This window comes from Homarus americanus, unplaced genomic scaffold, assembly GCF_018991925.1.
Source record: "Homarus americanus isolate GMGI-L3 unplaced genomic scaffold, GMGI_Hamer_2.0 scaffold30108, whole genome shotgun sequence".
Lineage (NCBI taxonomy): Eukaryota > Metazoa > Arthropoda > Malacostraca > Decapoda > Nephropidae > Homarus > Homarus americanus.
The window spans coordinates 11,326,322-11,342,804 of record NW_024748109.1 but is presented as its reverse complement, the minus strand read 5'-3'; the positions used below and the strand labels follow the sequence as shown (position 1 = coordinate 11,342,804).

The window sequence follows — 16,483 nt, the reverse complement described above, 5'->3', positions numbered from 1 at the left end:
GCAGTTCAAGCAAATGCACTACAGTACTTGCTACTTATTATTACTATGTAGAAAGAGAAAGAACCATGTCCAATATGTACAGAAGAATATTATACTTCAACAGTGACATATTAAGGGAAAGCTGTTTTCGGGGGCCCTGTCACCTATAATGTGTTGTGATTTTTGTAGCACATCTGTAACTTTTGGCATATTGCATTTTGAATAATGGATATTAAAAAAATCTGATATTTTTCTCATTTGAGCTAGAATAAAAATTTTAAAACAACAAATGCATTGTTATGCATAGAAAATTTTATTTTACAGAATTTGAATACTGAGCTTCATATATTTCTTACCTCTGCTAACGGCCGTGTAATATTTCAATGTGATTATGATCTTTTAAAATGTTGTTTTTGCATAATGTACTACAGTATTACTGATATGTAATTTGTCTTAGTATGCCTTATTGGGGGTAAAAATAGGTACTATATATTAAATGCATCCTCCGAAAGCATGAATTTGCTACCCGAGTTTATCATTTAATTCACATATAATGCTTCTGAAAAACTAACTACGTGCTTGTGTTTGAAATAATGAAGGTATATATCTTTATATAATTTAGCTACTAAATATATTTTTCGTCAGGAACGGTCATCCCAACGATTATGAATAAACTTGTTTCGAAATACATCATAACTCAGGACAAAATAGCAGCAAGGTGATGCCAGATATTGTTAAGTGTTCAAGACTTTTGACCCCGACTGTTCACACATATGGGTCGATAATTTGGGATAACTGGGCAAGGCCAGAGCCCCATATGCGCCTAGTTATCAAGAGTTTACTGTACAGTGGTCCCTCGGTTAACGAGCGCCTCGGTTAACGAAATTTCGGTTAACGACTTACCTTCCATAAGATTCTTAACTTCGGTTAACGAGCAATCCCTCGATTAACGAGTTTCTTATGAGCCGACCTCAATGTGTTTTCGCTTGCATTTGGCGGTCCACCAGCTGTAGTATTAGTCCGCCAATACAGTAATTGGTTCTAGGGCTTAAATTCCTTACCATTTAAGCAAATATCAAGAAGTTTATAATATTCAATAATTTTAAAAGTATAATATTAAATTTTTTAGTCATTTTAACAATTATTGAACATAATTGAAGGTAATGAAACTAGTTTTATGCGCGCCATCCAGCCTCTCAACACACCATACAGGCGTCAGTCTTTGTGTCTTTTCAGTGGAGGTAACATCTTGCTTGAGACTCTTTAACTAAATGCTTTTCTCTGTTTGCAAGCAAATTATTGGTCATTTTGAAGTTTATTTTACATATTGACAATATATAATGCAGTGCAGTGTTGATTTTTAAAGAAAATAATCTTGAATTACACCAAGAGAACTAAAATTTTAAGGGTGAAATGGCACCATGGGGTGAACTTCTTTCACCCCAATGCCTTCTCTTCTCCCTTCTCCTCCACCCCCATTCTAATTCCCATCATCATCATCATCATCCAGGAGCCTTCTACATACACACCTCAAAGTAAGTGTACTTTTCTACCTTTTTTGTTGAATTTAGGCAATTTTCGGTGAGCTGGAACCAATTACCCAAAAACCCATTGAAACAATGGTTTCGGTTAACGAGTTTTTCGGTTAACGAGCAACCTTCTAGAACGGATTGTGCTCGTTAACCAAGGGACCACAAACTTTCTTTATAAAAAGCTGGAAAAGTAATACCATTTGTATCGTGAAAAATACAGTATTACCATAACTCTTGCCTAATGATTAGTGTGTGTGGTTGTGTCAAGAAACATGTTTGCTTGTATGTGAAGAGGTGGTGAGGGAGTAGACGTGTTAAGTTGGTGGCAAGTGGTGGCAAAGGAGTAGACGTGTTAAGTTGGTGGCAAGTGGTGGCGAGGGAGTAGACGTGTTAAGTTGGTGGCAAGTGGTGGCGAGGGAGTAGACGTGTTAAGTTGGTGGCAAGTGGTGGCGAGGGAGTAGACGTGTTAAGTTGGTGGCAAGTGGTGGCGAGGGAGTAGACGTGTTAAGTTGGTGGCAAGTGGTGGTCTCGATGTGCATTAACTAACATACCTTATAACATACAGGCAATCCTCAGTTTCCGAACTCCTGGCACAAGAACATTCGCTCATACAGGCATACTTTACGACCATGCTTTGTTCTTCAAACATTTGTTCTGCTCATAAAAAGACAGCATTTTCAAACATACCCACCACCACCACCGATCAGCAAAATGCAGGAATTCAGATACAGTATTTGAATGTGGGGGAACCAGACCAAGAGCTGTCTTCCACTTGTTCCCCTCCACAGTTTTGATTAAATTCTCCCTCCAAACATCCCTCTCATCACTTCTTATATATACTATATATGCAATTATTCATTTTATTTATTTTTATCTACAGGTACTGTATTCCAACAAATATTTTTTTTTTCAATAAATGGAATTACCACTTTTACTTAAAAATAGTGTTTCACTTGTGCCTGGGGACAAATTTATTATTCATATAGTTTCAATGAGATTTATTGATATGATTTACAAACATCTAGTTTAGAACTCTCTCGGGAACACCAAGTTCATAAACTGGGGACTCCTTAAAAACCATATTGTAAATTTTGGTTGCGAGTGTTTTGGGAAGTGTATGTGTGGTAGTTAATAGGTGATGGCAGCTGCTACTGACACTGGCAAATGTAAAAAAAATTGACACTAGGCTAAAAACAACCAGTAATCCATAGAAATTTTTACTTCATGTTTTTCCAATTCTAAATTTCTTCACTTAATTAGTTTCAATATAAAACTTACAATAATCTCTGATTATTGACCTTCATATCATAGATGGTGATCGTTCCAAATCCATATGCATGCACGAGTTTTGTTTACATTTTCACTTGCTAGACACCACAAAATTTCTACTTTCCTGTTTATTGTTACTGTAACACTTCTTTAGAGTGGCATGGAGATATGGCATCAATAATCATTTTGTGGATATCATAGTTAACACAGCAGTGCTTTTGGAGTAAGGCAAAAAAGAAATAACACCAAGATTGTTTAACATTTACATCGCCTTAATATACAGGGTATTATAATTAAATGCCACACCAGAGCCAGCCCAAAAAATAAAAAAATCGTGCAGTAATCAATGCAGGATGGTCAAAAACCAATGTAAAACAAAAAAAATTATACAAAGGCCTCTTGGTCCGTCAACATGGGAACAAAATGGCTTCCACATGACAGCAGCTCATTAATACTACTCTGTGCACTCTTGTCACATCATGCGCCTTCTTTGTATTGTATATACTCTCAGACACTATATTCTATTTTTAGCCCATAATACATAACAGTATATTGCAGTGACCACAGCAACACTTGTTATATACAATACATGTATTATCGTATATCACCGAGTCTACATAATTGTTATTGTTAAGATTTGACAGAAAACACACATGTAATCAGCCAGTCAGTGATGTAAAGTATGAGTATTGGGATGTGCTCAAGTTCATATGGGTGTGTAAAATGTTACAGTACAGGAAATCCTCGCTTAACGTCGTGGTTACGTTCCTGTAAACCACAACGCTAACGGAAACAAAGTTAACGGAATCAATTTTCCCCATAAGAAATAGATATAATACGCTAGTTACGTTCTCCAGCCTCCCTTTGCCCCATAAAATACATTACTTGGGTTCATACAAAGGAGTGTTAGTTACAAGACTAGCGAGGTCATCTTAAGATTATATCTTGCGCTTGTGAGACCTCACCTGGATTACGCAGTGCAGTTCTGGTCAACGTATTACAGAATGAATATAAAATCCTTGGAAAGAATCCAGAGGAGAATGACAAGACTAATCCCAGGCATTTGGAACCTTGAGTACAGAGACAGGTTAAAGCGTCTTAATTTGCACTCCCTCGAGAGACGTAGAGCGAGGGGCGACATGATAGAGGTGTATAAATGGAAGTCAGGGCTAAACAAAGGGGACATTACAAAGGTACTCAAACTATCCAACCAGGAGCGAACTCGTAACAATGGTTTTAAATTAGACAAATTTAGATTTAGGCGCGAAATTGGTAAACACTGGTTTGGAAATAGTAGTGGACGAATGGAACAAGTTACCAAATATCATCAAAACTCGAATATGCTGAATAGCTTCAAACATAGGTTGGATGCTTATATGAGCAATAGGGGTTAGGTGTAAATAGGACTGCCCAGTATGGGCCAATAGGCCCACTGCAGTTTCCTCCATTCTTACGTTCTTATGTTCTTAACTAGCAGCTTCACCAGTCATCTTAATATTATGGAAGTTATAATGATGCTTAAAACGTTTTAACTATCATTGGCTGGCCGTAAAGGTCTCATCCTTCGATCTTTCACCCTCTATGACCTTTAAGTTGTCGTACAAGGATTTTGCCTTCTGCTGGATAACCTTAAAGCTCAAAGGGGCATTGCGTTGATTCTGGTCCTCTATCCACATAGCCAGCATCTTCTCCATCTTCTCAATCACAGAACTTTGAGCACGATTTTTCTTTCTTGCACTCCTAGAAGTACCACTTCCAGCACTAGCCTTAATCTTGTCTGTGCTGGTCCGGATAGTATGCACTGTTGTGGGGGTTAGACCTAATGCTACACCAATGTCCACAGCAAGTTCACCTTTCTCAAAATGGTTTAAAACCTCCATTTTTGGAGAAAAGCTAATGGTCATGCGTTGCTTCTTCACAACACTAGCATCACTAACACTTAATGGGTGCTTGGTAGCCATTTTGAATGGTTACAGTACAGTATTTATAGCAAGAACACTTGAGCACGCACGTACGCTGTGGAAGCTTAACAAAAACTGAGGAGACGACGCTTGGAGACGCTGCGACGCTCCGCAGGAGAGCGTAGCGCGCCAATATGAGAGAGGGTGGTGCGCGCCATAGTAGTTCGTGTTGGGTGACAACGTTATAACGAATCGGTCGGGTTGTAAAACAACGTTGTCAGGGGCAACATTAAGTGAGGACATACTGTATATGGATTTTCCACATACAGTTGTTATCAATGATCGAATATTATTGTAATTTATCACATTTCCCTATCAATCACACGTAATATTTTCAATGGAGACGCATACCATACTTAATGTTTTGTAGGCAGAAGCAGACATTTGTATGCCACTTATTACATTTATCTATTGTATTATCTGTACTTTATTCATCATTCTCCACTACGTACTTTTCTACTCTTCCATGCGAAACTTCGCACTTGTCAATGTACGCAGTAATGAGTTCGGAGTTACACATTCATGTGTACAGTACTGAACGTGCAGTTATGTTTCCAAACATTTCAGCTGATTATTTTTTCTTTACACAGTGAACCCTCAAAGATTCGGACCTGGTAATTCCGAAAGATTCGGACAAAATTTGGGGGCTCCAAGGACTAAGAAGTCTTCCTAAGAAGAATTCCCAAAACTTATCAAAGATCATCTTAGGCCCATGTAACTACAATGTCAGCGTGTGGGACACAGGTGCCCAAGGCGGGAAACAAACAGACTTGTCAATCGTTGTTTGTGGGAATATTATTTCATTCACTTTAGTAATGATACAATGTTTCTTATTGTGTTATCGAAGCTAAATGCATGGTTTATATATTTGTTTATCACTGCCTGTCACCATTTTCAAAATAGACTTGTAAATCTCCCATATGTATTTCCATCATACACCTGGCAATAGGTACAGGTAAGCGGAGCGAGTGACCGCTAGTTGAGCAATGTCTGCTCTTGTAACTCTCCTCCCTCAGTGCCATATTTCACTGGATTTACTGTTATTATTAATGATCACTGATATAATAGTGCTTAGTGATTAATCATGGCATTGTAGCCAATTAGACTCGTCACTAACCACCAAGCTACTGTTTTTTGGTAGATATACATAACTTTTACATCTATTTTTACTCAGTTACATGCACACACCATCCTACATACATAGTGAAAAAGTAAAAGAAATAATTGTCCTAAAGGCAAACACAAAGGGAATATACATATTCCTTTGCACATGAGTTAGCTGGCTCAGTGAGGGAGGGGAGGAGGGTGTAGTGTGTAGTTGGGAAGTGTTGCTAGGGAATTGGCGTCCCAGCTCGTCTTCATTACTATGGTAAAACGGAGTGTATGCAAATGGCGACTGTGGTAAACTTTTATTTGGCTTTAATTTACTGAATTGGCAATACAGTACTGTACAGTATTTTTTGTTGTATCTTATTTATTGGCAGTATTTTTATTTATTCCTCACATTTCCTGGTAGTGTATATATTTTAAGAAAACTATGGCTACAGGGGGAAAATACACAAGATTTTCCTAAATGTTCCTTGCCATAAAATACAGTAATGTATATTTGGTGCATTTTATATCATTATTTATTGTTTTTATACAATTCGTACATTTGCCGGAAGATACAGACAATCGGCTTATTCGGACAGGTGGTCTTCCCTTTTAGTCCGGTTCACTGTACTTTATACAGTATGTCGAATACATCCAGGTCTTCCCCCAATTCCTTCCACTCTTTGTTACCTGGTTCTCAGCAAATATATATGAAAGCAGAATGGCACGATCACTTTTTTTTTTAAATACTATACATGATATTCATATCTATATCTTAATTTTATGAATACTGGTATATTCCCACCGCACGCACGCACGCGCACACGCGCACGCACGCGCACACGCATACACACACACACCTACCTGCTTCCACCCAACATCCCTCGTCCTTTGAATTGCTTTGACACCACAACTGCATCCAACCCATACATGCATACACTGATCGCTATAAGAACAGCCCTGTCCCAACCATTGAAAAAATTATCAACAACTCGTGGTCAACCAGTATGTTCAATCCCAAGTCAATCTTCCCTTTTTGTACTGAAACTATGTTGAAATACCCTGCAGTATGATCTTCTCCCCACCTTGTTATTATAAAATATATTTGTATTACTTATGTTACTTGCATATTATTTGTCAATCAAGTGATCCATTCCCAATTATTTAACTGTATATTTTCAGCCTTCTGGTTGCCAAGCTCTTTTAATAAACTGTTTATTATTATTATTATTATTATTACACACACTAAGTTACGATCCTACAAAAGAGAGCACAGCAATGAGGACAGAAAAGGTCATCTATGTGACATGCTACATGCTTGCGAGTTTGGCGGTAATTGACATATGTCCTGTGATGTGTGGCAGTGCTGCTGCTGAGCTTGCAGTGATGTCAAAATATAGGCATAGAGGTGCTTCAAACACTTCAGAAAAATCTATCTACAGTACAGTATTTTCTTGATTTAAAGAACTAATTCGAGCCACCCGTTCGTTAGATCGAAATTTCCGTTAAATCGAGCTTTCCGCCGCTCAGTCTGCGTCCTGCCGCCACCGCGTGTGTTGTTCATTGCTACCTCTCAGTCAAATAAGTATACACTGGAGCACCTTAGGTTTCATCTTTATTCAAGACATCTTCAGAGGCAACTGAACTTACAGGGATGGAATGTCAGGTCACTCTTTCTCGGGTGGGGGATTAGTAAGTCTCATGACCTGAAGATGTCTTGAATAAAGACAAAAGCTGAAGTATTTTGCGGGGAGACCTGACCTGATGCAATGTCAGGTGGAGGTAGGGTGAGGGATTAGTGGTCCTCTTACTGACCTTCTGATGGAATGTCAGGTCACCCTTTCTTGGATGGGGGATTAGTGGGTCTCATATTTTGAAGATGTCTTGAATAAAGACAAAGCTTAAGTATTTTTTTAGGAGATTGTGATAAGTATAAGGATAAATGAGCAAAGTTGTATCCCTTCAACATTACATAGCATTTTAAAATATAGTGGGAGGCGAACCTTTTGGGGGGTGAGGGTCGCCCAGTCAGTTTTCTCCCCCCCCTCCTTTCCTCACTCAAGTGTGGCTAATTGTGATAGGGAGATGACTTTGATACCATAATGATCCTTAGTAAATTCTCCAGGAGACATTTCCAATATGATATCCTTAAATGACAAGCTGAATAATCAGGTAAAAATAAGCATTTTACTGTATATGAAGGGTACTGATATTAATAAGTACAAATTATTACAGTAAAAAACCTTAACTAATTAATAAATAAAAAAAATTTGCCCAGTAAGAATGACAAAAGCACGCGAACCTTTTTGGGGGTGCGCTATCAGTTTCTATCCCCAAGGGTCTCCACACAACCAGTCTCTATGTACATAATTAAAAATTTATTTGAAGTACCTGTACTCTGTAACATTCATTACCATAATATCCTGACCACTGGGGCTAATTGTACAGACTTTTCCCTTTGAAAAATCCATAATTTTTAGCAACATATTACTGTACTCACTTTGTACTCAAATGTTCTAAGCTAAAGAGCTAAAATTTTTATCTCTTGTGCAAACTTTGAGATGTTTATATTAAAATTAACTGCTACCAGGGCCCAGTAATGCAAGAGCTGGCAAAGCCAAAAGCTCAACATTTTATTAGAGAGGGCCCTAAGTTTAAACCATTTGCGTAAAACGGTCACCCACACGTTATCTCTGCTGGCTGGGAAGAGGGGAGGGAGGCAAGCTGATGAAACAGGAGGGTGGGGTTGACAGGAGGGGTGGGGGGGGTTGACAGCCAGGAGGGGTGGGGGGTTGACAGCCAGGAGGGGTGGGGGGCTGGGATGGAACAGGAGGGGTGGGGTTGACAGGAGGGTGGGGGTTGACAGCCAGAGGGGTGGGGGGGGGGCTGGACAGCCAGGGGAGGGGTGGGGGTTGACAGCTGGTGAGGGGTGGGGGGGAAGGACAGCTAAGAGGGGTGGGGGTTGATGGAAACAAGAGGGGTGGGGGCTGACAGCTGGAGAGGGGTGGGGGGGTTGACAGCTGAAGAGGGGTGGGGGGCTGACAGCCAAGAGGGGTGGGGGGGGGCCACACAGAGGTGTGGGGGCGACAACAGAGGGGTGGGGGGGTTGACAGCCAGGGAGGGTGGGGGGGTTGACAGCCAGGAGGGGTGGGGGGGTTGACAGCCAGGAGGGGTGGGGGGGGCTGACAGCCAGGAGGGGTGGGGGGTTGACAGCCAGGAGGGGTGGGGAAGGACAAGTCAGGGAGGTGGGGGGGAAGGACAGCCAGGAGGTGGGGGGGGGCGATTAAAACAGAGGGGTAACATTAAGACAGAGGGTGGGGGGGTTGACAGCCAGGAGGGGTGGGGGGGCTGAAACAGGAGGGTGTGGGACAGCCAGGAGGGGTGGGGGGGCTGACAGCCAGGAGGGGTGGGGGGGCTGGACAGCCAGGAGGTGGGGGGACAGCCAGGGGAGGGGTGGGGCTGACAACAGGAGGGGGTGGGGGGGGCTGACAGCCAGGAGGTGGGGGGGGCTGACAGCCAGAGGGGTGGGGTTGACAGCCAGGAGGGGTGGGGGTTGACAGCCAGGAGGGGTGGGGAAGACATGCGAGGGGTAAAGGACAGCCAGGAGGGTAAAGGACAGCTGGTGAGGGGGTGGGGGTTGACAGCCAGGAGGTGGGGGGTTGACAGCTGGTGAGGGGTGGGGGGGGTTGACAACAGGAGGGGTGGGGGGGGAAGGACAGCCAGGAGGGTGGGGGGCTGACAGCCAGGAGGGTGGGGCTGACAGCCAGGAGGGGTGGGGGGGGGAAGGACAGCCAGGAGGGGTGGGGGGAAGGATGAACAGGAGGGGTGGGGGGGCTGACAGCCAGGGGAGGGGTGGGGGGGCACAGCCAGGAGGGTGGGGGGGCTGACAGTCAGGAGGGGTGGGGGGCTGACAGCCAGGAGGTGGGGGGGGTTGAAACAGGAGGGTGGGGGCTGACAGCTGGGAGGGTGGGGGGCTGGATAGCCAGGAGGGTGGGGGGGGTTGACAGCCAGGAGGGGTGGGGGGGCTGGACAGCCAGGAGGGTGGGGGAAGGACAGCCACAGGAGGGGTGGGGGGGAAGGACAGCCAGGAGGGGTGGGGGGGGTTGGACAGCCAGAGGGGTGTGGGGGGTTGATAGGCCAGAGGGGTGGGGGTTGACAGTCAGGAGGGGTGGGGGGTTGACAGCCAGGAGGGTGGGGGGTTGACAGCCAGGAGGGGTGGGGGAAGGATGTCAGGAGGGTGGGGGGTTGACATTGGTGAGGGTGGGGGGCTGACAAACAGGAGGGGTGGGGGCTGATAACAGGAGGGGTGGGAAGGACAGTCAGGAGGGGTGGGGGGAAGGACAGCCAGGAGGGGTGGGGGAAGCTGACAGCCAGGAGGGGTGGGGGGGGCTGGGACAGCCAGGGGAGGGGTGGGGGCTGACAGCCAGGAGGGGTGTGGGGCTGACAGCCAGGAGGGGTGTGGGGGGTTGGATGAAACAGGAGGGGTGGGGGGAAGGACAGCCAAGAGGGTGGGGGGAAGGACAGCCAAGAGGGGTGGGGGGGTTGACAGCTGAAGAGGGGGTGGGGGGTTGACAGCCAAGAGGGGTGGGGGGCTGACAGCCAAGAGGGGTGGGGGCTGACAGCCAAGAGGGGTAAAGGACAGCCAGAGGGTGGGGGAAGGACAGCCAGAGGTGGGGAAGACAGCCAGGAGGTGGGGGGTTGACAGCCAGGAGGAGGCAAAGGACAAACAGGAGGGTGGGGAAGGACAACAGGAGGGGGGGGCTGACAGCCAGGAGGGGTGGGGGGCTGACAGCCAGGAGGGGTGGGGGGTTGATGAAACAGGAGGGTGGGGGGTTGACAACAGGAGGGGTGGGGGGGGTTGATAACAGGAGGGGTGGGGGGGTTGACACAGGAGGGGTGGGGGGGGTTGACAGCCAGGAGGGGTGGGGGGGGTTGACAGCCAGGAGGGGTGGGGGGGTTGACAGCCAGGAGGGGTGGGGGGGAGGACAGCCAGGAGGTGGGGGGGGCTGACAGCCAGGAGGGGTGGGGGGTTGACAGCCAGAGGGGTGGGGGGGCGAGCTGCAGGGGTGGGGGAAGACAGCTGTGAGGGGGGGGGGGTTGACAGCCAGGAGGGGTGGGGGGTTGGATACAGGAGGGTGGGGGGCTGATACAGGAGGGTGGGGGGCTGACAGCCAGGAGGGGGTGGGGGGGTTGATAAACAGGAGGGTGGGGGGGGTTGACACAGGAGGGGTGGGGGCTGGATAGCCAGGAGGGGTGGGGGGCTGACAAAACAGAGGGGTGGGGTTGGGATAAGCCAGGGAGGGGTGGGGGGTTGATAACAGGAGGGGTGGGGGGGCTGACAGCCAGGGAGGGGTGGGGGGTTGACAGCCGGGGAGGGGGGGGGTTGACAACAGGAGGGGTGGGGGGGGCTGGACAGCCAGGAGGGGTGGGGGGTTGACAGCCAGGGGGAGGGGTGGGGGGGCTGGACAGCTAGGAGGGGGTGGGGGGGCTGACAGCCAGGAGGGGGTGGGGGGTTGACAGCCAGAGGGGGTGGGGGGAAGGATAACAGGAGGGGGGGGGGCTGACAGCCAGGAGGTGTGGGGGGTTGACAGCCAGGAGGGGTGGGGGAAGGATGAAACAGGAGGTGGGGAAGGACAAGCCAGGTGGAGTGGGTGGGGGGGCTGAACACAGAGGGTGGGGGGGGAAGGGATGTCAGAGGGGTGGGGGGGCTGGACACAGGAGGGGTGGGGGCTGGACAGCTGGTGAGTGGGGTGGGGGGGGGGCTGGACAGCCAGGAGGGGTGGGGGGCTGACAACAGGAGGGGTAATGACAGCCAGGAGGGGTGGGGGGGGTTGGACAGCCAGGAGGGGTGGGGGGGAAGGACAGCCAGGAGGGGTGGGGGGTTGACAGCCAGAGGGGGTGGGGGGGAGGACAGCCAGGAGGGTGGGGGGGTTGACAGCCAGAGGGGGTGGGGGGGGGCTGACAGCCAGGAGGGGTGGGGGGGGCTGACAGCCAGGAGGGGTGGGGAAGGACAGCCAGGAGGGGTGGGGGGGTTGACAGCCAGGAGGGGTGGGGGGTTGACAGCCAGGAGGGTGGGGGAAGGACACAGGGGAGGGTGGGGTTGATGTCAAGAGGGTGGGGGGTTGACAGCCAAGAGGGGTGGGGGTTGACAACAGAGGGTGTGGGGGGCTGACAGCCAAGGAGGGTGTGGGGGGCTGACAAGCCAGGAGGGTGTGGGGGGGTTGACAGCCAGGAGGGGTGGGGGGCTGACAGCCAGGAGGGGTGGGGGGCTGACACACAGGAGGTGGGGGGCTGACAGCTGTGAGGGGTGGGGGGCTACTAACAGGAGGGGTAAATAATGTTTTCAGGAGGGGTGGGGGACACAGAGGATGTGGGGCTGACACAGGAGGATGGGAAGGACAGGAGGAGGGGTGGGGGCTGACAGCCAGGAGGGGTGGGGGGCTGACAAAACAGGAGGGGTGGGGGGGTTGACAGGAGGGTGGGGGTTGACAGCCAGGAGGGGTGGGGGCTGACAGCCAGGAGGGGTGGGGCGACAGCCAAGAGGGGTGGGGGGGGAAGGACACAAGAGGGTGGGGGCTGACAGCCAAGAGGGGGTGGGGGGGGCTGACAGCCAAGAGGGGTGGGGGGGGGGCTGACAGTCAAGGAGGGGTGGGGGGCTGGACAGTCAAGAGGGTGGGGGGCTGACACAGGAGGGTGGGGCCAGACACAGAGGGGTGGGGGGCACAGGAGGGGTGGGGGGGCTGACAGCCAGAGGGGTGGGGGAAGGACACAGGAGGGGTGGGGGGTTGACAGCCAGGAGGGGTGTGGGGGGCTGACAGCCAGGAGGGGTGGGGGGCTGACAGCCAGGAGGGGTGGGGGGGAAGGACAGCCAGGAGGGGTGGGGGGGGTTGGACAGCCAGGAGGATGGGGGTTGACAGGCAGGAGGGTGGGGCTGACAGGCAGGAGGGGGGTTGACAGCCAGGAGGGTGGGGGACAGCCAGAGGGTGGGGGGGTTGACAGCCAGGAGGGGTGGGGGCTGGACACAGGAGGTGGGGAAGGACAGCCAGGAGGGGTGGGGGGCTGACAGCCAGGAGGGGTAAGTGGGGGTTGACAGCCAGGAGGGGTGGGGGTTGGACACAGGAGGGGTGGGGGGGCTGGACAGCCAGGAGGGTGGGGGGGGGGTTGACAGCCAGGAGGGGTGGGGCTGACAGGAGGGTGGGGGGGTTGACAGCCAGAGGGGTGGGGGTTGACAGCCAGGAGGGTGGGGGGCTGACAGCCAGGAGGGTGGGGGGTTGACAGCCAGGAGGGGTGGGGGGGCGACAGCCAGAGGGGAAGGACAGCCAGGAGGGGTGGGGGGGGTTGACAGCTGGGGAGGGGTGGGGAGCTGACAAACAGGAGGGGTGGGGGTTGACAGCCAGGGAGGGGGGGAAGGGATGGGAAACAGGAGGGGTGGGGTTGACAGCCAGGAGGGGTGTGGGGGGTTGACAGCCAGAGGGGGTGGGGGGGTTGACAGCCAGGAGGGGTGGGGAGGCGGACAGCCAGGAGGGGTGGGGGGTTGACAGTTGTCAGGGACTCAGGATTATAAAAGGCAGGGAGTTTTAATTATTTTTCACTTATAAAATGTCACTGACTTACCAGAATATAACTTGTATTGCTGGAATTCTTGCAAGATGGTGATTAATTTGAATATAAATATCCTATAGTTTTCACTAGACATAATAATTTTAGTAATTAATTTAGTACATTTGAGTACAGGTTGTGATAATTTATGCATTGTAGTTGCAGTTTCGAAGCTTCGTGACATCACTAGTGTATAATGTGTCTCCATATGCCCTGATTTATTCGCTGATCAGTTGTCTAAGTGCAAAAGTAGGGAATCGAGCCATGATGTATCAATTAATTTTAAAATAGAAATTATAAAGTATAATGTTACAAAACAATGGTTTAGTAGTGCTATTAATGTGTGTGCTGTGTAAATGTCTTAATCTGTTACCTCACCACCTGATTCGCCACCTCGTTAGCACAGCTCTGAGTTACATTGATTTATTACTGTATTTTATTTTTTTTAGTATTGTATGTATATTTAAAGAAATATTTGTTTGTAAAGTAATTATAAATAGACCAGAGCAGAAAAATCCAGTGTTACCGAAGCAATTGGTATTCCCACCCACGCTAAACATGGTGAAATCTTTCGTAACACAGGGAACCTTTGTCCCTATGCCCGGAGCAGAAAAGTTTGGAGCGATTTTCTCGCCATTTTCTCAGTTTTCCGGTAATTGCTTTATATCATTATTTATCGTTTTTATACATTTAGTACATTCGCCGTAGGCTGAAGTAGATTTTACTGTATCTTGTGTTTGAGGTGTCCCTGTAGGTGTAAGCGTATTAACGAAATTAATATGTAAAAAAAAATTTTTAAAGTACAGGTATTGCATGGTTCTGCGGAATATACAGCAACTGCCAAAGATCATGTGTGTAGCAAGCAGCACTTTCAAGATTCTGAGGAAATGAGGAGGCTGTATCATGGAAGAGGAAATATTTTTACAAAAATTCTGGCATGTGCTGACAGCTATCAAGAGATATCAGGGGCATGCTAAAAAAAGCAAGAAATTTAAATTCCCATGTGTTAGTACAAAGACTCCAGGATTGGTACAAATATCAAGGCATTGTAAGAAACTTCTTAAATAAAAATGTAGTATTGCAACAAAGCCTAGCAGCTACTTGTATCACAGTAAATATTACAAATGTACAGTACTGTTAATTGTCTTCCACAAAAAATGGATAGGAATAGTGAAGCATAACCAATACTACATTCTTTATAGATTCCAAGTAGGCCAGATTCCAGAAAAAGAGAAAATAACTTACTGAAAATTTACTATCTTATAATTTTACTTTATAGAAAATCTACAGTACACTATGTATACAAAATACTGTACATCAAAATGTCCAATGCATTCTATTTCAAGAATCTGATTACAGGTTCTTAGTACTGTATATCACTCATTCAAACATACTGTAAGAGAATTGAAACTTCAGAAGCCTCCTTACCTTATGTTTCTGCTGGAGGGAGATGACTGCTCTAATATCCTTTGCAGTGACTCCTGCCTGGCATATCCTCTGCTTCTCAATGACCCAAGCTTCCTCCTCTTCCATATCCACCTCAAACTGAAAGAGATCTCTAGCCTCCTCCAGCTTCAAGCGTCGCTCTGCAGCTTTCTTTAAAAGTGCTTGTTGTCCCTGATTGAGTTCTTGTAGTCTCTTCTGGAGTAGTGGTGCATCCTTGTGTACTGAGGTCATACAAGCTTCACCTTGCTTGTTCAGACGTTTGATTGTCTCACCCATTGAATGAACTTGTGACTCCATTAATGAATGCTTTTGAAGTAGATCCTCCACTGCTAGTAAGTGTCGTCCAACATCGCCAGAACAAAAATTAACCTGGGAATAAAATTAGCAAATTAATTCCGCAAACAAGGACCTATGTTTTAAGATAATGTCTAATATTTAAATGAAGTATGACAGTTCTATCAAACTAAAGCAAGGATGAAATCAACAATGTTATAAAAAATTACAATTGATAATGATTTTACCAAGTAAATAAAAATTTATTTAGTACCAACTTACTTCCAGCTCCTTGATTGAAGCAGTGATGGTATCCACCTCTCTCATGATACCAACAAGTATACAGCAGTTCTGCAGATGAACCTTATGTTTATTGAGAAGATCTAGAAGTTCACTCCATTTCCTTAATATGTCTTTTTCCTTCTTGCGAATAGCTTCCTTACCATGGTAGTTTTCAGCATCCAACTCATCCGCCATTTTGGTTAAATCTTCAAATCTCTCTTGCTGTAGAACGGTAAATGATATTGCATAAACCTCTTTTGGCACAAAATTAAATAAAAAATAAATCAGGTGCCACCCTGCTTTAAATACAGAAAAAAGGTACAGGATATATATACTCAAAGTGACCTCAAAAGACTAGAACAGAAATTTCATTTATTTAATTTCTATGAATTAAGTCTTAGAGGTACAGTACTAGGCAAGTGTTTGAAACTTGACCCATATTTCAACAACTTTGAAAAACAATCACAAATTTTCATTAAGTGAGAACTTGCAATCTTACAATTCTATTTTTTTTGTCACCCTCGTCACATTTATCCCAGTCTAATGTAGGATGCCCAGAAACAAGAACAAACACAAAAATTTTCCCTGTAATTATAGTCATTCATCTATTCTTACTGAAGTACTGTACCATTCAAGTTATGCTCAGCTATGGGACTCCCCTTCCACAATAACACCCTATACCTCATTTATTGGTTGCTTCATACAAACCCACATCACCTATCAGCAGTTGGTCCTTCCCAAAAACCAATATGCCATACTCTCTTCTCGTTCACACAAAAACACACTGCTACTTCCTGGATGTCCATCACCCCATCCTTCCATCTCCTCCTCAGCCTTCCTGTCCCTTATTCCATACATCTCTGAAATGTATACTATTTCAACCAAGCTTTCACTTCCCATTTTCTTAATACAGAATGTCCAGACCTCCTGAGCAGTCCCTAGGCCATCACTTTTTTATCTTCTTATTTCAGTACAGTATTTCTTATTCTCTGCACCTCGAGAATACTGTCACTTCTAATTTGCGCCTTTCTCTTGCCTCCCAAGTGTATC

At 46.8% G+C, this 16,483-nt stretch overlaps 1 protein-coding gene across 1 annotated transcript in view; it reads right to left on the bottom strand.

The window, feature by feature from the left end:
* Positions 1–16,483, bottom strand: part of LOC121880074 (spectrin beta chain, non-erythrocytic 1-like) — a gene marked incomplete in the record, with an annotated part of 309,746 nt that overhangs the window by 232,893 nt on the left and 60,370 nt on the right. Inside the window, 2 exon segments of the mRNA XM_042387083.1 lie at positions 14,861–15,247; positions 15,434–15,655. Of these exon segments, the coding sequence (XP_042243017.1) occupies positions 14,861–15,247; positions 15,434–15,655 (609 nt within the window).